We start from the raw sequence: 25,029 nt of genomic DNA, 5'->3' as shown, positions 1-25,029 counted from the left end.
CGCCACATACACACCAGTCAATACACACACACTAGGGGGCAGTGAGCACACTTGCCCCTGCTTATTGTCCAGTATAGTTTGCTGAAGGTACTGAAGGTGTAACTAGCCATTTAAAAGCTGTATTTGCATGAGACGATAGAATCGCAGCAACACACTGATGGCTTGAAGGATCCAACTAGAAAAAATTAGTGCCATTAATAATTGGTCCTGGTCAAACTGCATTTTTTTGCTGTTTTTCTGTGTGAAAATAAGGCACACATCCTCCACACAGAACATACTTCTGCCCACTTCTATAAACGATTACTGTTTATTTTGCTGAATTGAACATCCATCCATCTTCTATGCCTTCTGGGGTGCTGGAGCCTAAGCAGGAAACACACTGAATAGGTTGCCAGTCTATCACAGGCACACAGACATACACACTTACCTAGGGGCAATTTAGTGTCTCCAGTTGGCCTGACCGCATGTCTTTGGACTGGGAGGAAGGCCAAAATCTTTTCGAAACTCTCGATCAGTAACTATTAATGTCTTCGGCATCAGGCAGCGTATTCATAACCATAAAAAAGCCGTAAGACTTTTCAGACGTCTGGTTCCTATCACCACCACTGTAAACAATTCTCCATACGTTTCTCTAGAACAGAACTTTTCACACCAGACCACTCTTCACTCTTCAATGTATTCTGGTCATTTCTTCATAACAAGCATCACTAATTTCTGATAGCATGCTAATGTTTCGGTAGCTAGCTAGTTCTGAAGTGCCCGAATGTAACTGCTGCACCATTTAAGGTGGAACAGGAAAATTTTAACTAGAATCTGGAGAATATCTGCTTTCAGCTTCATATCACTGAAGAATTGAGGGGGGTGATGATAAATAATTGCCCCCCTCTTTGAAGGCGTATGAGCCCTAAATGTAAATAAAGCCCAGCAGTGAGGAGCTGAACTTTCCCCTCCTCTGCTGTCACTGCAGACGGGCAGGGTCGCCCACAGAGCAGCGCTAGTAGCCTCTTAATAGAGCAATATTTATTTATTTATTTGAGGGCCCCATTTCGTAGGGCAAGATTTCAACCACTACCCTGTAACTCAGTTCCAAAGGGGTTAGGGTGACACTCGAAAACAAGGGTTAGGGTAAAAAGAAGAAATGGGACTGGGCCTAAGTGTCAGCTGATCAACTTCCTTTGGGAAATACTGTGCAAATGAGATCTTTGGCTTTAAGATTGCTTTAAAGCTTCTATTTCAAATGTTTGGACTTCATAAGTGCAAATGAACAAGTAAAGTTGATCAAAGAGGTAAGAGCTGTGACTTTGCCGGCAGGTCATTATTTTACCGGTGATGGAGCGTACCGCTCTAAGGAAGGATACTACCAGATAACCGGACGGATGGATGATGTCATCAACATCAGCGGTCATCGACTGGGCACAGCCGAGATAGAAGACGCCCTGGTGAGAACCAGCGCTCTAATGATCCTTTAACAGCCTTTAATGCTGGATAATCTCATATCAGTCACTGCTTTGATGTTTTTTATGCAGGATGAACACCCAGACGTTCCAGAAACTGCGGTTATTGGCATTTCTCATGACATTAAAGGAGAGGGTAAGAAGCATCTTACAGCTCACTGAAAGGGGAATTCCACCATGCTTTCGAAATTTCTGCGCAATTAAATGGTTAAAATTTAAAACAGTCATTGAGAGCGGTTGATGTGAAGTGCTGTCTTCTAGAGTCGTTGTTCACAGTGGTGGTGATAGGAACCAGACGTTTGAACATGGTAATGCCTCTAAAAGGCTGAGGCCTGAGATGCTGTAAAATAATTGTAGATATTTTGCTTAAAGTGGATTTTTGAAAGCCATTCATTCGGGTACAAGCAGGACGTTGTAAGGCAAAATAGTCGCCAAAGAAGCTTATTTTTTCAGATCTGCCCGTCTTTAACCATCAACATCACATATGTGCATATTTGCATTGTAGACCCCACTGCATCATGACCCCTGGCTCCTATGACCACCACTGTAAAGAAATGAGAGGTGGTAAGGCTCTGTTCACATTAGCAGGTTGCAGTGGCAGTTTTGTTGCCATGGTAACACTGAATGATGGTGCACGCGCAGTGGGAAAAACTGCATGAATTCAGAGCATCACATTAAGGTCACATGGTCACGAATCGGACACGTATCCGATCTAGGACCACATATGAAAGTGACTCATGTCAGATTTGAAAAGATCAGATTTGCGTCCACACAGCCCTAAAAACATCAGATCTGAGTCACATTAGGGCAAAAAATCTGATTTGTGCCACTTCAACCTGGTAATGTGAATGTAGCCCTAGATCAATACGCACCATCAAACCAATCTGAATGAAAAACCAATTCTCCTTTAATTCTCATCCTTCATTCAGTCATTCATCCACTCATTTATTCACTCCCACATCATCCAGAGGATGCAGGGCTCCCTGCAGCTAATTTCAGGCTCTGGTTCAATTGAGAAACTAAGTAAACCCCCTATTAACCTAGGCAGTGACATCCTATGGATGCTGCTCCGGTCCATGGTCATGGTATTAGTTCCTTCCAGTGGTACTGCTAAAGGATTTTACCTGAACTTAGAAAAAGGCACCGTTTTTCAAGATCTCGTCTCGTTTAAGAAGCTGCAGAATTTTGGTAAGTGAAAAAACTGGGATCGGTTTCCATAAAGAGCCCTTAGAAAGAAAATCTTCTGAGCTAACACTTAAGAAAAAAAGAAAGATACTTTACAAACCTTTAGCCTTTTCTCTCTTTCTTCCTTAACATTTCTCCTGAGGACAATTATGAGAGGAAGTGGTATTTTTATATTTAAAAAATGCTCTTAGCTATTTTCTTAAACTCATGCCTCATGACAGTCTCACACTGACAGGCAAGCTCTTAAACTACGAACGAAAACGATTCACATTTTTTGTTTTCTTAAGAGAATAAAAAACTTGAACTTCAAGATTAATTCTGGTAAGCTGATGCCACCTACTGGCTGTTTTGGGGTATTGAGAAAGTGGACTTGCATGACTGCTCAAAAGGAGTCATTTGTCATATTGGTACATTTTTTATGTATAAAATAATAACTTGTACAATGAAGTCTGATCATAAACTGCACATCCAATTGTATTTGAATATGTTTAATATTTACATTATTTTGAAAACAGAACAGTTTATTAAATTATAAATCATGTACAGTCATTTTCAATTTACAGTAACTCTTGTCAGGTTTTCTGCCTTAAGATTCGATTAAGATCGTTTGAAATCTGAGGCATCCTGGGGTTTCATTTTTTTCTAACTTTAAGTCTGTTTACCTGTCTGTCTGTCTGCCTGCCTGCCTATCTGTCTGTCTATCAATCCGTGTCTATCTGTCTGTCTGTGTCTGTCTGTCTAACTAACTAACTAACTAACTAACTAACTAACTATCTGCCTATCTGCCCGTCTGTCTATCAGTCTGTCTGTCTGTCTATCAGTCTGTGTCTGTCTGTCTGTCTATCAGTCTGTCTGTCTGTCTGTCTGTCTGTCTGTCTGTCTGTCTATCAGTCTGTGTCTGTCTGACTGTCTGTCTATCAGTCTGTGTCTGTCTGACTGTCTGTCAAACTATCTGTCCATCAGTCTCTGTCTGTCTGTCTGTCAAACTATCTGTCCATCAGTCTCTGTCTGTCTGTCTGTCAAACTATCTGTCCATCAGTCTCTGTCTGTCTGTCTGTCAAACTATCTGTCCATCAGTCTCTGTCTGTCTGTCTGTCAAACTATCTGTCCATCAGTCTCTGTCTGTCTGTCTGTCAAACTATCTGTCCATCAGTCTCTGTCTGTCTGTCTGTCAAACTATCTGTCCATCAGTCTCTGTCTGTCTGTCTGTCAAACTATCTGTCTATCAGTCTCTGTCTGTCTGTCTGTCTAACTATCCATTTATTTTCAGTTGTTACTGCTGAAATCATTGTTCAACTAACTTGTTGCTTGGAATCAAGTTAAACTGTATTTATGTTGTCGTTTTTTTCCGAGGTTTGATCAGTTGGAACAGACAAAACAGCCCTAGTAGTGCCACATTAACAACAAATTACTAGCAAAAACCTGTACAGCACTGTTCATTTTCAGCTCATGGTAACACATCATACTTCCCTTTCTCTTCTCAGTGCCGTTTGCCTTTGTGGTGTTGAAGGAGAATGCTGCTAAAACTCAGGAAGCTGTGGTTGAGGAACTGAGACAGCTGGTGGCCTCTAAAATAGCTAAATACGCTGTGCCTGACCATTTCTTGGTATGTATAGGCATGACACGGATTTCACCTTGACATTTATTTCACGATGCAAAGAAGCTTTCAATCATGCTTCTTTGAGGGTTCATGGTTCTATCTAGAACAATTTTCTTTACTAAAGAACCCTTAACAAACCCTAGTTTTTAAGACCAGCGCTTGAAACATCTCTTCCATGTCCTTGCATCTCAGGTGGTAAAGCGACTTCCGAAGACACGTTCGGGAAAGATCATGAGGAGGATACTCCGGAAGGTTGCCATGGATCAAGCAGACAGTCTTGGAGATGTCTCCACTTTAGATGACCCTTCCGTCGTCACAGAGATCGTCCAGGCACATAAACGTTACAGCAGCCAGTCAGCCAAGGCGTGAAAATGTTAGAGCATTCCTTAATATGATGTGTAAACCATATGAAAATCATGTGAACAGATGGTCCACAGGGTGTTTGAGGAACATGATCAAGGGAAGAAATGCAGTAATTTCATTCACAGGCCTCAGATGTTCAGTGTAGGTGTTAAATTAACCAACGCTGGTGCTTCTGACTGGGATCGCCAGTGTTAATTATGCTAGTCATTCAGTAACTGAGCCTTTACAAGAGAAATGGAACTGACTGAACAATAACAAACCATGCACACCCTGTCCGACATCCCAAAATACCTTTTTTGGGGAAAAAAAAGTGACTTGAAAACACTGTGACACAAATGCAGTCCTATGCAAGAGTTTGCGTTCCCCCCAAATCCCCTATTTTGTTGAAAAAAAAGTGGCCACATCTACGGCGAACACACTTCTGCACGTTTTCATGCTCAATTACTGTTTATTTGCTGACTTTAATATATTATGGAAACAAATAAAATAGAAAATATGCTCTGGGGCTCATTTCAGATATGGGTTTTTCTCCCCAATATGCAAAAAGATAGAAATTATGCACTAAAATTTGCAGAAAAATGCCATATTTAAGTGTGTCCTCTTCTCTGAGGATGTGGTCATTTACTTTCTTTGGGAAAATCATATCATTTATGACCCTGGGTGGGTTTTTTTTTTTTTTTTTTTGCGTACGATTTTATAAATGGGTTTCCAGTAGGAGAATTAAACACATACATTATCATCATACAAACCACCAATTAATTATCGCCAGTTCTTTGAAAGGGTCATTTTTTAAGTGATATTTTTAAACGATTAATCGTAACGGCCCTGTTTGCAGCGCTCAATAACATTTTGAACAGTGTGAAATTTACAGTACTGATATGCTAATGTGCCATTACGCCTTTTTATGTCAGTGAAGTCCAAATCTGCTCAAAGCCACTTGGTTCAGGTCATAAAGTGGTTGATCTTTAGCTGAATTGTGGTATTAGAGCAGATAAAACACTAAATCCTGCAGAACTGGGCCAACCTAGCCTGGTTTTGGATACTGTCAGGTGTACAGAATGCAGTCTGCTTTTAGGAAGTCGGTTGTGAATTAAAGAGAAGACAGAGTCGGAGAGAAGATGGGCTTCTTTAGGTGATAAAACAGGGAATATTTTAACCATCCAAAGCGTTCTTGTGCCTTATTGAGCTGAATTGCCACGTCTCAGAAAATCGTCCGGGTGTAATAATAAAATATGTTGAAATTGCGATCATGAGTAGAATTATATTTAATCGCTATTGGAACTTTGTATCTCTGAAATGGTAGTTTTACAGGAGAAGAATAACTTACATTAAAAGTTACAAAGGCTTTAATGTAAACATATTTTTGGGAGTAATTTTAGACCTTTTTACGCTGTGGACAGGTCAGCTTATGTTTTATAATTATGTAAAAGAAAAAAAAAACAAAATAGATCCAAGGTTTTGTTCCTGCAGCGGCGATTTGCTCCTTCGGTTCTATACAGAAGATGGAACTGTTCAACCAAGGTCCATGTATTATGATCTCAGCAGGTCAGGTTGTGTCAGGAACATCGCATCAGTATTTCTAATGCTTTTCCACTCTTGCTTGTATAAATTAAATGTGAATGTCTTTTTCTAAGTCCATGTGCTCTTTGTGTAATTTTTTCATTTATAGCTGAAACAAGGTGTCATGGCTTTTCCCCTTTTGGCACACAAGCTTTGGTGTTTTGCACAGGTGATATTTTGGCTGGCTAGTAGTGATCGGACATTAGAAGAGGTCAGAAATAATGTGATGTCACAAGAACGGTATGGCCACTTTTCCACTATCGAGCCAAATGGTTCTCTGGGCTTTTCTCTCGGTTTCGATTTCCATTTGTAGCACCGCCATCCACCACAAACGGGATTGATTCCGTCTGTCACTCCAACTCCAGTCTTTCGGCGAGCTCTTATCTTCTTTATCCCCTTTACCAGGTGTTATTTGAGCCCTGGTGACTGAAACGGCCTGCACTGCCGTGGGTTTCACTTGTAGCCGGATAACCAGCCACATTAGCATTAGCGCTGGAGTTAGCTAGGACAGAAGAGCCGACTAGCATTAGTTTAGCTAGCTAGCTCTCAAACACCAGCCGCTCAGCTTCCTCAGATCCGAGTTATTCCGATCTAAATTAGTGTCAGTAAAGCTTTTGTTAGTCAGAATCGAACCTGTTCTGTGGTGAGCAGAGTGGACAGCATGCTAGCTAAGTTAATGCGTACTAGTTAGCAGTGGTGGACAGTAACTCAGTAAATGTAATTAGTTTCTGTACTTTAGTATTTTTTGGTGTATCTGTACTGAAGTTTCTCCGTTCTGGGCGACTTTTTCCTTTCACTCCACTACATTTCAGAGTTTAATATCCGACTTTTTCCTCCTACATTTTGAGAAATCTGTCGTTCCTTTTGGTTTCTGTGTGTATAAAAACGTAACATGTAAAAACGAAAGAAGCGCAAAGCCAGAGCACCAATCAGGGCCCAGCGGTCACTTTGTTTAGAGCTGGTTTTGACCTGTTGGTCAGACCGACCCAGTGCAGCACGCGGTTCAACGTCAGCGCAGCAGCGTAAAACTTTGGGAGAGTCTGTTCAACATAAATGATGAACTAACCTAACTTTGTGTAAATAGAGCTCAATATAGAAATATGTCCACATATGCAGTCGAGACTGACGCGGCTTTTTTCTGAATTTCTACAAACACCATTTCATTTTATAGTAAATGAGTTTGGGCTGGTTTATGTTTATGAACAGACGCCTACAGATCAACATAGTAAAGGAGCTCATCTGTGATCCTGAGTTTAAAGCCAGTTTTTATTCAACTTAAACTTGGAACTAAGTTGTAAAGAAATCTGAAACTTTGCTTGTGTGTAAAAAGTGATTTCAGAGCCACTCGGTTCTCCCTGATGGAAACTGTTTACCTTCAGTGTTTTGTGCTTCTGATCATTTTAATAGACGTCAGCGTCACTAATTAATGACGTTCTATTAAAAGACTGGTTTACCAAGAGAGACGCTGGAGGACTTTCACCTGAAATGAGTTCATGAAGCCAGTCTGGTTATAAAAATGATAACAGGACCAGATCAGAGCCAGAATTACTCTTTTAGTACTTTTACTTTATACTTAAGTACATTTGAAGGTAAATACTTTAGTACTTTTACTCAATTGGAGGTCTAAAGGGAGAAACTTCTACTTTTACTGGAGTGATATTTTACCTTGGGGTTCTCTACTTTAACTCAAGTACATGATTTGGGTACCACTGCTAATCAGCACCATTTAATATAAAAAAAATTGATGAGATGATGTGAAACCTTTACGTTTGTTGAATGATGGGTTTAAAATTGTGCACTACTTTCATTTATTTGCCGTTTATTTGATTGTTTTCAAGTTTGAAATCATGCAGCAGGATGCAGTACGATACTGACACAGCCATAGAACTAAATCACAGAACAGCTACATCATTAAAAATAATTAATAATAATCCTACCAAATGGTTCTGTGGCCCTGAGAACTGTTTGCTAACTGTTAGCCCAGTTTTAAAGCATTCCGTGTCACACCGTGTTCATGTGGAAATGCCGCTGGATTCTACAATATTTTGGTTCTTCAAAATGATGCTCAAGTTGTTGATGTCCGTAGGTGTAACGCCTTAAATACCACAGAAAAGGACTGTAGATAGAGGACACTGTGCCTCAGGGTGTATCTACAGATGCAGAAGTGTGGCAGTTCAATTAATACCTCTACTAAGTGTCGCACACTTATTTAAAAAAAAGAAAAAAGTAAAAATGTTACCATGATGATCTAACTAAGCTCTACACATGAGTCCTGGTGAAGCGATGACTTTTATTTTATAATTACAAATTCTAAGTCAAAGCCTTCTTTAAGTACAGGCAAAATTTGTACGGCAATAATTTTAATATACATCAAAAACAGTAACGTGTATACTGATATAGCTCATAAGAAACTGGGGGGGGTGGCTTCTGATATACTGTTTTGAAATCTACAAACAACGATGCTCTTTGAACTCCAGGGGGCAGCACTGTGACAGAAGTACCACTGTAGTAGAATTGGCCATCAACGTTATTATTTCAGTGTGAGTGATGTGTCTTTATTTAAATCTGCTGTAATAGAAGATTTAGCCTCTAGTCTTTTCTGTTTAGCCCACAGATTCAGTTTGAAGTCACTGGTTTCAGTAATGTAAAGCCAATTCTGTTGCAAATACATATAAACTAGTCATATATGATATTATGATATTCAAACAATTTGTAATTAGCCTACAGAATAAAATTGTGAAAAAGTGGTGACCATCTCTGTGGTCAAGCAGCTGTTCATGGTTGTTTTATGCAGGAAATATACTATAAATAGACAGACACTTTCAAATGTAACATGTATTATTATTTTTCTCCATGTTATGACTTACTGCTGTTCACTGTGAATAAACCAACTGTTTATGTTCCAGATCAATATACACCACTTACATTTATGGCATTTGGCCGACACTCTTATCCAGAGTGACTTACAACTCTATCATTTTGCACAGGGAGGTGAAGGTGGTGTTGGGAGTCTTGCCCAAGGACTCCTATTGCTATAGTGTAGGGCGAGTTACCCAGGCGGGGGATTGAACCCCAATCTATAGCATAGAAGGCAGAGGTGTTACCCACTACACCAACCAACCACTACACTCTATAAACTACATATGCACACTTTACATTCAGTACTTGTACAAAAGTCCTGTTTTGTTTTCAAAGAAATCTGCATGGATATTTTTCCACAGCTCCAAAGTTCAGTCTTGGAAGTTGGTTGCATGTGCTTCTCGCAAGACAAATAATCCCAGACACATTCAGTGATACTGAGGTCTGGACACTGGGGTGGTCCTTTCAGACTCATAGCTCCAAGTTGGCTATTTCCAGATCTCTGCCTTTTGTGTTAGTCCCCGTTCACCCTGTTCTTCAGTGGTCAGGACCCCCACAGGACCACCGCAGAGTAGGCACTATTTGGATCATTCTCAGCACTGCAGTAGCACTGACATGGTGGTGGTGTGGTAGTGCTGGTGCGAGTGGATCTGACACAGAAGTGCTGCTGGAGTTTTTACACACTGTGTCCACTCACTGTCCACTCTATTAGACACTCCTACCTTGTAGAAAAGTCAGAGACGACAGCTCATCTGCTGCTGCACAGTTTGTGTTGGTCATCCTCGAGTCCTTCATCAGTGGTCACAGGACACTACTGGCTGGATATTTTTGGTTGGTGGACTTTTCTCAGTCCAGCAGCGACACTGAGGTGTTTAAAACTGTAGTAGCACTGCTGTGTCTGACACACACTAAACACACCACCACTATGTCAGCGTTACTGCAGTGCTGAGAATGACCCACCAATCAAATAGTACCTGGTCTGTGGGGGTCCATGGGGGTCCTGACCACTGAAGAACAGGGTAACAGTATCAGAGAAACAGATGGACTACAGTCTGTAACTGTAGAACTGTATGTATGAGGATAAGGACATGAATGGTCTAAAGATACTAAACGGCTTTGATTGATGCCTCGTCAACCAATCAGAGCGTGTAGAGTGAGCGGGGGCGGGTCCTACGCGGCTTTTTAAAGTTGGATCATCTCGGTGGCCGCAGAAGTGAACGAGCCTGAGTCTGCGTGGCAGTCAGCGGCTACTCCATCCTTAAGAATGACCTCCAAGTGCCCAAGATGCGAAAAGCCGGTGTTTTTCGGTAAGAGATCTTCACAGCGGCATATTGCACGTTTAACTGTGACCGAGTGTGTGTACAGTTTCAGTCAGCGGCTTAGAGCAAATGAAGCTGACAGCTAACAGGAGCTATTTGAGTAACGTAAAAACTGCCGAGGTTCGCAAAAGCCATGAATTGGACTTAAAACACGTATTTGTTCGTTTTTAAGTCACTTCATTTTAAGCTCTGGGCTGCGCTGTTTGTGTTAGTTAGCCCAACTGACCCGTCACTCTTAACGGTCCCAGGTTTGTCGGGGAGACGCTTGTACCAGTCGGAGGCATAAATATTAAAGATTCATGGATAAAAGTGAAAAGAGGACGAGGTGGTGGTTTTAGGGAAGCCCTAAGCTTGTAAATACCCCTCAGAGTTTTGGTGTAAACGAATAAAGTCTTGCTAATACCGGTTTCAGGTTCAACCGGACTCGCGGTTTTAGTGCGAGTCTGAGGGAAGATGCTAACGCTAACGGCTCACCTCGATTTAAACTTTAGCTTAATTTAAGTCTCTGGTTTTCTTATTTTGTCGGTAATTGTCTGTTTTTATTAAGCTGGTTCTATTTCTTAAGTTGGCTTCTTATTCGACACGTTCTCATTCGAATTTTCCGTTCCACCTTAAATTACACTCTGGCGTCTCAGTCTGAGTTCAGGTCTAGGCGCCCAGAGTAACGGCTGCAGAGTTTAAGGTGGAACGGAAAATTAAGAAGTGAACATGTCGAATAAGAAGCCAACTTAAAGGAAAACGACCCCAAATCCTACAGAATTCAGCGGTTAAGACGTAGACAAAGCCTTTCATAGTGGTTTGATGTGAACTGCTCCGTTTTAGAGAACCCTTCCGAGTCAGAGCTGACAGAATTTCTCACAGTGGTGGTGATGGGAACCAGACGTCTGAAGAGTTCAACGCCTCGCAGAAAGCTATGACATGAAGGGGTTATGGAGTCTCAGCCTGATGTCTGAGACATTGTTTTATGGGAAAACTTTGGTCTGAAATGTTTTAAATCACTTCGTTTTAATCTATTTGTGATGGATGGATACATTGATAGACCCCCAAAGAAACCTTTTCATATCTTGAGAGTATTTCATATTCAGATTTCAGACTGTTTTACAATCATCATCATCATCATCATCATCATCATCAGGTATGAAAAGCTGGGCACAGGCTCACTGGTGGTTTTCGGATGGTAAACAAAGTGGCTGTATTTATGATCTACCCTTGGTGACCCCTGGTTCCCATCACCAGCACTGTAAAGAAATCTGAGTCGACTGGTTTCTCCACAGTGAGCCATTTCTCATCAAGCCACTCTGAATGACTCTCTTTACATCTCAAAGACTGAATTATTCAGAAATTTTGAAAAATTGGTGGAATTCCCCTTTAAGCCTCGTTTCAAGCTCTGTCTGGCTTGAGTGAAATCCCAGTTTGGAATGTGTGTGTGAGTGTCTGTGTGGTGTGTATTTAGCCCTTTGTGGGGACCAGATGTCCCCAGAGCTGTGCAAAACAAACAATGATGACGTTGTGGGGACGTTTGGCTGAGATAAAAAGATACTGAGCATAAAATATCTGTTTTGGTTCCTGAGAGAGATTAAACTTGGTGTTGGGTTAAGTGTGGCACAGGACAGGACAATTTAGCCACAATCCAGAAGTAATTTTAAATACCCTGCATAGATAGGAATGTGTGAAGGACACCTCAGGAATGCGGTCTGGTCACTGCAGTGGACAGACAAACAGTGATGGTTTTAATGCTGCACATGTCCAAATACAATGTGAAAATGGTTAATGTTTAGGCTACACAACCGTTGCTCTGGGTTGAGGTATTACGGTCACTTTTTATTCCAGTTCTAGAGGATCGACTGTGATTTATACTATGATTTTATTCATAGGCCTGTTGTGGGTTACTAGCCAAGTCTAGGAGAAGGAGAGTGCCAGTAACACCCATTATTCCCCACTATTTTTTATTTTTAGTATTCACAGTTTTAGGCTCAATCCCATTTCTTCTTTTTACCCCTACCCCTTGGAACTGAGTTACAAGGGGCAGTGGTTGAAGTCTTGCCCTATGAAATGGGACAAACCTCAAATAAAGAAGAGCTTTGCTTCATTATCAGCTACCAGCGCTGCTCTGTAGGCGACCCTGCCCGTCTGCAGGGACAGCAGAGGAGGATAAGTTCTGCTCCTCACTGCTGGGCTTTAGTTACATTTAGGGCTCATACGCCTTCAAAGAGGGGGGCAATTATTTATCAATCACCCCCCCTCAATTCTTCAGTGATATGAAGCTGAAGGCAGATATTCTCCAGATTCTAGTTAAAATTTTCCCGTTCCACCTTAAACGGTGCAGCTGTTACATTCTGGAGCTTCATGTGTCAGAACTGCTGGATTGTTTAAGGTGGAACGGGAAAGTTAGCTAGATAACTACTGAGACATTAACATGCTATTAGCAAATTTTTTATACTTGTTATGAAGAACAACGACCAAAATCCACTGAAACCACATTAAACTAAGATAAAACAGTTTTGAGTAGAGAAAATTCTCACATTTGTGGGTTTCTTTGGCCTTTTTTTCTTCTTGCCGGTTTTTCTTTTTTTGAAAGCACTCTGTTTGTAGTGCGCATCTGAAAAACCTCCGTTTGGAGGGTCACGTAGCCCCAACACTTTGCCCTACCCCTCTATCTCAACAAGAATTCAGACACCCCACCCCTAGACGCAAACCAGCAAAACAGAGGGCTGAGTGGTAGGGCCAAGGGGTGAAATGGGATCGGGCCTTAGTCGTCCCTATTATTTCTTTTATTTTTTGAGTAGAAGCATTCAGACGTGGCGTTTTTCACATTTTGTGTTCACATGATGTGTTTAGCTATAGAATGACAACACAGTGGAACACAAAGGACACCAGAACCGTCCCTGATCTGCATGTTTATCTGTTAGAAAGTGGTGAAGTTTAGCACCTCATCTAAGTCAATAGGACAGCTTCCAGAGTTATTTATCACTTTTCAAAGTTATCGCCATTTTGAAATGTGTCTAAGTCGCAGAGGATCCCACGACTCGATTCAGAATTGAAGAGATGGTTTTGTAATAAGTGGCTTTATCTAAAGACTAAGTGCCCCTATTTTTAACCCCTTACATTCCAGGCTTGTTACATGCTCAGGCGTACTACTCATTAACCACAGGGACCTCAGTGCCAACTAATGGAACTTTCCTTAGGCTACAGAAGTGTGTGATGAAACCGCAGCCAGGCCCATAGCTTGGTAAGGGGTAGACAGGGTCCGAGGTCAGTAGCCGATCGGAGTATAAAGAGTGTGTTTGCTTTAAACATTTGTACTGTTGACATTTGTTTGGACACAGAGGCCAAAGTAACTCGTGGATGTGCACTTTTCAGCCGTGTCATGAAATGGGAGTGTTATGAAATAATGACTGCACGCAGTCAGTGCTCTGTGATTGAGGGTGTAAGGAAATTCAATCTTAATACAAAAAAAAATTTCAACATTTGAGATATATGTACATTGGTCAAGACCCCCATGGACCCTCACATAGCAGGCAATATCATTTTAGTGGTGGGTCATTCTCAGCACTGCAGTAACACTGACGTGGTGGTGTGTTAGTGTGTGTTGTGCTTGTCTGAGTGGATCAGGCACAGCAGTGCTGCTGGAGTTTTTAAACACCTCAGTGTCTCTGCTGGACTGAGAATAGTCCACCAACCAAAAATATCCAGCCAACAGCGTCCTGTGACCACTGATGAGGGACTAGAGGATGACCAGCACAAACCGTGCAGCAGCAGATGAGCTGTTGTCTCTGACTTTACATCTACAAGGTGGGAGTGTCTAAGAGTGGACACAGTGTTTAAAAACTCCATCTTACATTGAGGCTTTCTGTTTATGAATGAATCACACGCTACACTCTGATAAAGAAGTGTGTACACGCTTTGTTTTGCAAGTCTCTCAGAGAAAGCATGAGCTCCTGCCAAGTAGTGCCACGGCACATTGTGACGTAACGCAGTTTAATTGCTGGTTTTTTGGCAAGCTAAACACTTTGACACACAACACAGCTTCCCAAGGACGCCTTCAGACGCAGATCTTATGCAAGTGCCTAAATGCTGTTTACAAAGACAGAAGCGCCCAATCAGGCCTGAACAGTGGGGCCACAATACACGATGAAGTGTTCGGACCCATTATACTAATACCACATTTGTTTAATTGTTGTTTTTTGTCTGGATGAAAGGGGCTGAGACAGATACACACACAAACTAATAAATTAAAGTAAAGCTCTTGTACGCTGTGTTTGGTGAAGTGAACATCTGTAATTATAGTTTTAAACCAAACGCGCTGAACAGAGCCGGGTTCTCCCTGCTTGGCGTGCGTGTAATTACAGCGCAGGCCTTGTGAACTGTCATCAACAAACAATAACAGTAATTATAATTACTTTAATGAGCACCGAGTGCTCAGTGGTTGGCAGTCTCTTGAATATTTGCACCCAGTTGTCGTGGGTTCGTTTCTGTCTATGAGGGGATCTTCTCATGAATTAATCACAGCTAGTGGAGTTCCTAGTGGCTGGTTCTCAGCTAGGTTCCAAGGTTCCAGCAGTATTTCACCTAGATATGCAGGAGTACTAGCCAGTCTTAAGCTTTTTAACTCCAAACGCACTTTGTCAGGTTCTTCATAGCTTAGATTCATATTTCATAAGCTACGTTCAGAAGGTGGGAGTCATGAGAGATGTAACGGTCTTATTTCCAGTCAGTAGCTGCGTAGTGTAATGTGAAAGCTTTATAAACAGAAGAAGCTGAGCTTCACTGAAAGTTGACTTTTCTTTACAAATCTGAGCTACAAACTGGATCTCAGATGGCGTCTCTTCAGTGATCCACACACTAAGAGGGTTCCACGATTTTTGGCTTTCAGCAGTAAATTGTAAGCATATGGCAATATGTTTATGATCATAAAGCATTTCTGTTAATTTGAGGGGAAGTTTTCCTAAAAAAAAAAATGACTTATTTCATCCAGTTACTGAATAATATGCCTTGTGATTTGGGCGTGAAATTCAGAGAGAAAAACCGAAATATATCCACAAGCATAAGAGGTTGTTAGACGGAATGAAAGAAAAAGAAAAGAGAAATGAAGAGAAAAGACAGAAAGAGAGACAAAGAAAGAAAGAAAGACGGAAAGCAAGAAGAAAGAATGAATGAGCGATAGAATGAAGGGGTGAGTGAAAGGAGAGAGAAGAAAGAAAAAGACAAAGTGAGTGAGTGAAAAAAAGACAGAACAAATAGAGAGAAAAGACAAAGAAAGAAAGAAAGACAGGAAGAGAGAGAAAGGAAGAAAGACATAGCAAGAAGGAATGAATGAGTGAAAGAAACAAGGAATGAGTGAAAGAAAGACAAAAGAAAAGAAGACCGTAAGAAAGAGAGAAAGAGAAAAGACAGAGACAAAGAAAGATGGAAAGAAAGAAAAGACGGTAAGAAAGAGAAATAATGAGTGAGTGAAAGAGATAAAGAAAAGACAAAGAGAGAGACAAAGAAAAAGAGAACTTCATTGATCCGGAAGGAAAATTCCAGTGTTTCAGCAGAAAGACACAGTTTCACATAAACTTACAGAAACTAGACGCGAGTTAAAGGACGAGAGCAGAAATAAAGCAAAGGATTCGCTGCGTTTACACCGAGTGGCGTGAGGCAGCACAGCGAGTAAAGACCTAGCGGAGTCGCATCAGCGTGGCAGTGTGAGGGGCACAGCGAGTGGCATCACAGTAGCAGGTAGCGCCCCGTGCGTGTTAACTGGAGAGGTGATGTATGTGTGATGTATGCTGTGGTGAGCAGAGTTCAGACAGCACATCTCCAGAGATCACGCCTCAAAGAAGGACTCAAGAATGTGAACAAATATTTCAACCCACATTCCGTTTCCTGCCACAGGAAGAGGTTCCTGGGAGAAAGACGTCTGGAATAAACCTACATCGCAATGGTACCTTAATCCGGTGCCTTGGAGGTGCGACAGGCTGCCGCTTTCAAAGCAGTCCTGCTGCTTGTTGTGGCTAGCTGGGTTATGTAATGCTGTAGTGATACTATGGTAATTTATGCAGGGCAGGATTTTCTACTACAGCTCGGCGAGTGTTGAGTTCGCCTAGACTTCCCTTCACTCCTGTATATTTCAACACTGCCTACACTTATTCAGATCAAGTGATACCTTGCCACTCTCACTCTCTTTTCCCCCCTCTCTGTCTCACTCCCTCCCTTCCTGTTTCACTCTCTCTCTCCCCTTCATGTTCTCCATCTCGATCTCTCTTTATCCTCTTCAAATTTCACCCACTCCGCCACATTTTTGCCCTCTCTTCTCCCATTTTCTCTAATTTCTCCCTCCCTGTTTCCGTTTTAGCGGAGAAGGTGAGCTCTCTGGGGAAGAACTGGCACCGATTCTGCCTGAAATGTGAACGCTGTAATAAGATTCTGTCTCCTGGAGGCCATGCTGAGGTAAGGCGTTTAAGGCAGATACCCAACCGTAAAGGGGAATGCATAATGAGTGGGGCAGAGGGGCAGCACAGTGACTCCACTGCCCCAAAGTCAGAAGTCAACAAGAGGAATCGAGCGTCAGGCATGTTGAGCAGGCCGTATCATCATGATGTTTCGGTCATGTTAACAATATAACTTGGCGTTGGGCCAGTACACTCATTTTCCCTACTTCTCAAGCCAGAGGCACAAATGAACTGACCACTGTTAGGACCGGCATGTCAAACCGAGGTCCTTCCAGGCCAACAGGTCTACAGAGATTAGCAATTTCTCTTGTATAATATTCTGCATGGACCCTCTGCATATATTGTGAAGACGGTACAGCAGCAGAGCCATTTATGAACGAGAATGTACACAAAATCCTCATTTATAGTGTCTTTTGTAATAATGATAATATTAATGAGTTTAATTTGTAAGGATACATAAACCATAAGAAACACACACATGCAGTGTAGCTGGCCTGTTAAGGGTCCTTGGCTGCAGGGAAAGGTCCATCTCTGCACAGGGGGGCCTCTCAACTACAGTAGCATCACACAGGCTCCCAGGAAAAGCCTGGTAAAAGTTCTTAGCCATGAATAGGACCGCTTTGCTCAAGCAGCTCCATAGCTGTGACCTAGTGTTGCTCATGCAGCCGAGCACAAACAGTCAAGCCAGTCTAGTAACTGCAAGCATTCGGCTCATTCAGCCATGCAACCATAATAAAGCGTTGCCCAAGCACCCACACAGTTACAGTATTGCTCAAGCAGCCAGCCCAAAAAGCCAGTGAACCACAGGGCAAAGTCACTCTCTGCAGCTATAGTGGTGGATGCGATGGCTCCTCAGCCAGCAGAAAAACATCAAAACATACACAAAATGATACAAAACGAACAAAACTCATGTGAAGCAGCAGCAGTTTTCTCTGAGCAGGTCAGATCATATATATATAAAAAATATAAATTCACCGCAGTTTATTTTTGGAAACTTATCCCTAGAATCAAGCAAAACAGTTTTATTCTTCTCGGTTGAAATATTATCCCTAGACATGAAACTCATGAGCAGGGGGGCAAAAACAAAACAAAACAAAAAAAAAAAAAAAAAAATCGGCAAATTCAGAAACCAGTCAGCCTTGCGTCAGTGCACTTGCACTGTAAAACATGTAGAGAACTGGCAGATTTTTACATCCTTAAGGTATTTACCTGAATGTTTCACAATCGACTTCATTTGCTTGATTTCCGTTTTTGGTGCTTTTCATTTTTCTACTTGATTTGAAAATACCAGCTGCCCTTTACCACTCAACTTCTATTATTTATTCATTTTATCCTGTAAGCTTAAGTTGGACAAGGTTTTTGCCCGACAGTGACGATTAGTGACCTGACTGCTCACACACTGAAAGCGTTAAACATGGTCATGTTGGGTAGTTTACACCAGAACACTGGCCAGGTGGTAGTTATTTACAACACTGGACAGCACTGTAGAAAAGGGGAAATGTAAACACACAAAATATAGCCAAAAGACAACGAGGTACAACAGTTTACATTAACTGCACTGCAAAACGTTGATCGTATTGTAGTAAACGTAACATTGGACAGCTAACTTTAGCCAACCTTGTTGGGTAACTTGACATGAGGTCATTAACTTACCTTTGTAATCATGCAGGTAATTCTCAGGTAGACCTCAAGTGCCCCGTGCCCTGTAAATGAAAACTGTTCCACCAAACAAATGTCGTTACAGCATTTAATAAGGATGTAAAAATAAGCGTCAAATGAACTGCTGCTGTAATGTTTTCTCTGCTGTGATGACTTCCACAGCATTGAATACAGAAGCGTGAAAAGGGCCTAGTCAGCCCCTGTAGGCCTTGCCAATTAGCTAGTAAGCTGAATCAAGTGTGTTGAGTGAGGCAGACAGCTGACATCTGCAGTGCTGTGGCTCCTCGGTGCTGGAGTCGGACTGGTGTGGTTTACAGGATCTTATTAAACAGGGTAAGTGCCATTAGCTGGTTATTACGATTATTGGTCTAGTGTAGTGGGCAACACCTCGGCCTGCTGGGCTGTAGACTGGGCTTCAATTTTGGGTAGCGTTTACGTAAGCAGCCCCCTCAATCACAAAGCTGATGAGCTCCTCCTGCCTACATGGTCTTAATATGACTGTTCCACCGCTGTCTCCAAGCAAAAACTACACTAGCAAGCATTTACTAGCTGAGCCATTTGAGTTCTACTTTTTATTCATTAACTACTACAAATGAACATCTATGAAACTAATCTGTGCTTTGAGTGAGGAACCGAAGTGTGGACCGGACCTGCTTGCAGACCCTTGGGGTTTAAGGTTTTAACATCCTTTCCTGTGCAAGATGTAAACTGTTTGTACCTTACTGCCACTATCCGGTGCGGTCCACAGGAGGACAGGCTCCCCTTTAGAGTCCTAGTTCCTCTCATTGTTTCTTCCTCATGCTCTTAGGGAGTTTTTCCTGCTGTTGTCCCCTTCAGCTCACTCAAAAAAAGGGGCTAGACTGGATTTTGTAAAGCTGCTTTGTGATAATGACCGTTGCATTCCGCTGCAGTCGGGGGAAAAAAAACCTTGTATCTCCATTTTCTTCATTTTTCAGGTTTTGGACAATTTGAAAACACTTGTTGCCCTTTAAGCGAAGTTAAAATAAGTGATACTTATTAGTCCCACGATGCGGAAATTTCACCTCTGCATTTAACCCACCTATGAAGTGAAACCCCCACATACACACTAGTGAGCAGACTTGCCTGAAGCGGTGGGCAGCCCCATCCACAGCGCCCAGGGAGCAGTTGGGGGTTTGGCGTCTTGCTCCAAGGACACCTCAGTCATGTACTATCGGCGCTGGGGATCGAACCGGTGACCTTCCGGTCACAGGGACTGCACCAACCTCCAGCCCACGACTTTACATTGTGTGTAGACTTGGAAAATGTCTGGTTCCATTAACTAACGTTAAGTGTTTTTTCCTTCTCCATTTTGGAGATAGGAGGTTTACTTCCGACAACAGCGATTTGTAGGTTAAATAAAATTAAATTGAAGTGGATTAAATAAATGTAGCCTATATTGAAACTTTCTAGGCATTTAAACGTGTTATTCTTGCTGTTATTGTTATAAACCATTGTGCTTTGTGAATGTAGGAATTTGAGCAAATGGCAAAATCCCTAGTGCTGAATTAAAGGATTTTTTTAGAAATAAAAATCAAAATTTACACAATTCTCCCCTTATCCCAGATATAATAGAGCAGCCAAGACGTGTTTGTGTCTGAAATTTGATTTAGTTTTTACTGGAGCTGCAAGGCTAATATACAGTACTGTGCAAAGGTCAGCTTTCATTTTCCAGCGAAAATGGCCATTATATACAGTCATTCGATTTTCAGGAGATATTTTTGATCAGATTTAACCAGGAATGAAATAAATAAAAGGGTGCTTTCTGATTTTTGCGCAGTAATAGATTTCTATTATGACAGGGACATCCAGTGCTCTTTAGCCATGTCCTCTATATGTCACACTCACTGGCCTGTGCATCGCATCATTTCATGGGAGCACGGGCTGCTTTCTGAGCTATAGTGGAAACGGTTCAGTTGGAGTTAACTCGAGTTCGTCAGTTAAAGACTGATTTGATAGGAAATAAAGGGAATCCCTGTGCCCTTTGTGTCACACCCAGTGACCCATATAGAACAGTGATTCACGGAGTCCAGTCCAGTCCAGAGCTACAGAAGTAGATCAGTGGGAGTTAAAGGCTTCAGAGCTGGATTCCAGGTCGGCCGTGAACAAAAGCAGGCTTTTCCCTCTGTGGAGAGAGCCCGTCTCTTTCTCCTTTGGCTTTTTCCTCTCACTTTTTCTCTGTCATGCTAAGTGGGATGGTTTTGCTTGATGGGTCTTCAAGGCTTTGATTCATCTAAACTGGGCCTCTGTGCTTTGCTTCCCCTCTTGCAGACTGCACAATATTTAGTTTGATTATTAATGTGAAATTGGCTTCTGAAATCCAGACAGACGTCGCTGAATGCTACAGTAAGTCCCCCGAACCAATCTCAGTGTGTTTTACTGTGAGCTTGAGTTCCTTGAGTTCCAGATGAGCATTTCTGTGGGTGTTTTTGGGGAATCCAACAAAAGTATTTTGGTGAGATGGTACTGATCAATCTCTAACTAGCCACGTTTACATGCCACCTAATGAGACGTTAAATCAGACTAATAGCTTGATGTAAATAGAATACATGGTCACGTTGGGCTGGTCCCCTATAGAAGCTCTACAGAGACCTATCAACAGAATTTCTGGTGAGGTTCAATTGATCAACAACGTTATGGTTAGGAGTAGATGTAGGTTTTACCTTGAGGGTTAGGTTTAGGGTTAGTTTTAATACATTTTCACACTAAATCTGAAGTTCAGTTGAATTTACTGGGTATTTAGTTGAATATTACTTAATGGCCAACTGAGCATTTACAAAAGCACCTACAGTGGACCATCCAAGTTACCCTCAACTGCAGAATCAGTTGCATTTAATGGATATTTAGTTGAATATTAAAGATATATTGAACATTTACAAAGAATCTACAGTGGACCATCCAAAAGGTGTTACCGAATACATTAGTGTACACACCTCAGTCGGAATAGACCAGCCTGATTGAGGCCGCTCAAAATACAATTTCTCTGACCGAACAAGGTGGGTAATTCTGTAAATAATCCATTAAATAGAAGACTGACAGTGGAAAGGTTACATAAAACCCAGCAGAAGCTGAAACTGACCCACAAACCCACAAAACTTAAAACAGGGTTTAAATAAATATAAACACATTACTTAAAACAATGCCTACAGCTAACAAATCTTACAGTCCTGTGTGAAGGTTTTAGGCATCTAAGCACGTTTAAAACAATTGACCAGCAGTGAGTTTATCACAATATACATTAGAATAAAGTCATTCATAATTCAAATAAACATAAAAACAAAGTAACAAGAATTTCTTGGGTCCATATTTTTCACCCTCACAGAGACTTGTCAATATCATCATTTACATCATGAGCACAATTTACTGAAGCACTGATTGGTCAAACCAGGAGCTGCTTTTTAACTACATATAATACTGGGCTTGCTCATTATATATATATATATATATATATATATATATATATATATCTCAAAATCACACACACACACACACACACACACACACACACTTTATTAGGTACACCTTGCTAGTAAAAGGTTGGACCCCCTTTTGTCTTCAGAACTGCCTTAATTCTTCATGGCAGACTTTCAACAAGGTGTTGGAAACATTCCTCAGAGATTGTGGTTGGTTATTTGAGTTACTGCTGCCTTTCTATCATCTGGAACCAGTCTGCCCATTCTCCTCTGACCTCTCACATCAACAAGGCATTTTCATCCTTGTGTATGTGTATATAAATAATATAAATCATTAATATTCTATAAATGTTTATTCAAATATTAACACTTCTTAGTAAATAAACACAAACTACACAAATAAATAGATTATGAAAATGTGTCTTGGGTGCCTAAGACCTTCGCACAGTACTGTATAAACTTGTATTGTGTAGAGCTTCATACCAGGTAGGAGTCAAGTGCAGTTTATTGAGAAGATCAGGAGAGTGGAGAAAAATGGCCAGGCAAAGCCAGCCACATCAAAAAGGAACAATAGTAGACTGTAGGGGTGGGAGAAAAAAATCAGTTCTTAGAAGTATCGTGATGCGGACGATGCCGAATCGATTCACATGTCAAATTTATTAAAAAGTGAGCACACTCTGGGCAAGTGTGCTCACTGCCCCCTAGTGTGTGTATTCACTAGTGTGTATGTGGTGTTTTTCATGGATGGGTTAAATGCAGAGGTGGAATTTCCCAGTTTGTTGGGATTAAAAAAGTATCACTTAAATGGTACCTGAGGTGCCCAAGTGTAACTGCTGCACTATTTAAGTAGACAGTCCCCAAAAACACCAGACTGCGGGGAGGCGGACCCAAGTGCAGAACTGAAACCCAGCAAAAAAGGAAAATGAGATATATGGGGACAACAGAGCGTGTGCCTAACGCAGTAAAAAATAGGGTAACTCCGAGCCGGGTTCAAACTGCTGCTGTACAGGTCGGCGGTCTGTGACGTTACCGCTGCGCCACTGGGGCGCACAAGCAGTCTCAGTTGAAGCCCTTCAAGGAAGGGAGGAAATACTACAACCGGCGTGCTCAAACAAAGGCTTAGTTGGAAAAGGGTGAAATAAGAGATAATTAGAAAGCAGGACACTTCCTCTGCAATTTTGAGAGGAAGGTCAGCTTTAGGTTTTGCAGAATGCAAACACTTTAGCAGGGTGCCTTGGTGCCTTCTTCTGAGCTCTTAGTTGTTCTTGGGGCAGTTTCCCTCTTTTGTCTTTCCAGCGTAGCGTTTCGTTTCTTTTCTTTTCACTGAGTACCGTACTGGTCACCCCTCTACAAAGGTGTGACAAATACTGGCGTTTGCTGCCTCCTTAAATAGAGGAGCTCCCAGGTGTGTCAGGTTAGCCTGATTAGTCCACAGCGCCTTGCTGCTGACGCCCTCTGCTGGCAGCAGGTGGTGCAGGCTGAACCCTTACAAAATACTAAACCAAATGGCTTCTGATTAAACTCAGGTGCATGATCTGAACCGGTATTCAGGCGATAGTGACCTCTGCTGGCGAGGAGGGGCGTTGTCAGCGGCAGATGTGACTTATCACTCATAATTACTGTTATTGTTCCTGTAAGTCTTTTATTTAATAGCTGCAGTGTCGACTTACAGAGGTCTCTCTTTGAGTGAAACGTGCGTGTGGAAAACAGCAGTGTTTCTGGTTGCCTTAGCGACCCTGCAGCTTAAAATCCCTATGGTTAAATGCATTTCCAGATTGTTCTATGCAGTTTGACAACCATGGCTTTTCCTGAGCTTTGAGCTTGGATTGGGAGAGCGTTGCCCACCCCCCTTTAGCTTTGGGGAGGCAAACGACCCAATGCCTCCCCGTTAGTCGGCCTGGTTAATGTGTATAATGCAGCTTTAGTGTTAAAGATGCCCTTTTTACAGCTGAGAGCTTTTATTATTGCAGTACTGCAGTTGCTGAGGCTCTATGATAGCAGTGCACATAGTTGTACAGTAGCTCTATAATTGTGTCTTAACAAAATATGATCTTACCCCTGTTTCTCCTTGCCTTTAAACATACAATCACACAGGATGGTGTGTGTTAGTGGGGGTTGCCATAATGGCTTTAAACTGTTTATTTTATGGAAAAATGACTGCTTATTTTCATGACTAGATTACATAAGCTATGAGTCCATCCCACACTCTTTGGGACCTCTCCCAGAGGATAGAAAGGAAAGAAAGATGGGATCTTTAAACCTCCTGTATGTTTCAGATAGCAAAAGTTCAAAGCCAAGAGAGGAACATGAAACGTCATTTGATCATTAGAAGAGTGGCATTTTTAATGTGGTTCAGAATAAGAATGTGTAGAAGGAGAGTAAAGGAGATGGAAAGAGAGAGGGGAGGGGGTTTAGAGAGAGAGAGAGAGAGAGAGAGAGAGAGAGAGAGAGAGAGAGAGAGAGAGAGAGAGATTAGGCGTGGAGGAGAAAAAAGATTCTTTGAGTGCTGGACTGTGTATCTTTTAACAGGAAATGTAAATCATAATATTCTTAACCTCAATGAAATTCCAGGGTACATAACACAATCAATCATCTTAAGACTAAAGAACTGTTTATTACAGCTGCTACGTTTAAAGACAACACACACACACACACACACACACACATCAGAGAGTCTGTGTCTTGGAAAAACGCTACTGTAGCTCCTTACAAAAGAGAAGACAAAGACAGTCCTCATCCACTGCCAGGGACCAGTAACACAATCCTTACACACAACCACACACACAACCACAGACACACACACACAGACACATTTGCGCTCAATCTTGAAATCATTTTATTACTTAGTGTATGACTGCATGACTCACATATTAGTTTCATAGTGATTACTGAATAATTCAACAGTAGGTGCTGAATAATTCATAGTAGTCACTGAATAATTCAGTAGTAGTTGCTGAACCATTCATAATTGCTACTTATTAATTTTGAGGAGTTACTAAATAATTCATAGTAGCTACAGAATAGTTCATAGTTGTTATTGAATAATGTTGTTGCTGAATAAATTACAGTCTAGTTTATGCAGTTAATGTCATTAAATTACTGTAAATTGTTCAATTGGCAACCTGAACTGTAAAAAAAAGCTGTAAATTGGCAAATAGTTTTCAT

The 25,029-nt window shown here is 41.5% G+C and overlaps 2 protein-coding genes across 2 annotated transcripts in view; both read left to right on the top strand.

Moving 5' to 3' along the window:
• Positions 1 to 6,238, top strand: part of acss1 (acyl-CoA synthetase short chain family member 1) — a 41,797-nt gene extending 35,559 nt beyond the window's left edge. Inside the window, exons 11-14 of the mRNA XM_017702549.2 lie at positions 1,312 to 1,439; positions 1,527 to 1,590; positions 4,124 to 4,245; positions 4,432 to 6,238. Coding sequence (XP_017558038.2) covers positions 1,312 to 1,439; positions 1,527 to 1,590; positions 4,124 to 4,245; positions 4,432 to 4,608 — 491 coding nt within the window. The 3' untranslated portion in view covers positions 4,609 to 6,238. The remainder of the gene's footprint in view (positions 1 to 1,311; positions 1,440 to 1,526; positions 1,591 to 4,123; positions 4,246 to 4,431) is intronic.
• Positions 6,239 to 10,224: 3,986 nt separating this feature from the next.
• The window catches only part of crip3 (cysteine-rich protein 3), a 39,150-nt gene continuing 24,345 nt past the window's right edge, over positions 10,225 to 25,029 (top strand). The window contains exons 1-2 of the mRNA XM_017702550.2: positions 10,225 to 10,328; positions 16,678 to 16,772. Of these exons, the coding sequence (XP_017558039.1) occupies positions 10,286 to 10,328; positions 16,678 to 16,772 (138 nt within the window). The 5' untranslated portion in view covers positions 10,225 to 10,285. The remainder of the gene's footprint in view (positions 10,329 to 16,677; positions 16,773 to 25,029) is intronic.

The sequence above is a fragment of the Pygocentrus nattereri genome, chromosome 10 (genome assembly GCF_015220715.1).
Source record: "Pygocentrus nattereri isolate fPygNat1 chromosome 10, fPygNat1.pri, whole genome shotgun sequence".
NCBI lineage: Eukaryota > Metazoa > Chordata > Actinopteri > Characiformes > Serrasalmidae > Pygocentrus > Pygocentrus nattereri.
This window is presented reverse-complemented; position numbering and strand designations above follow the sequence as displayed.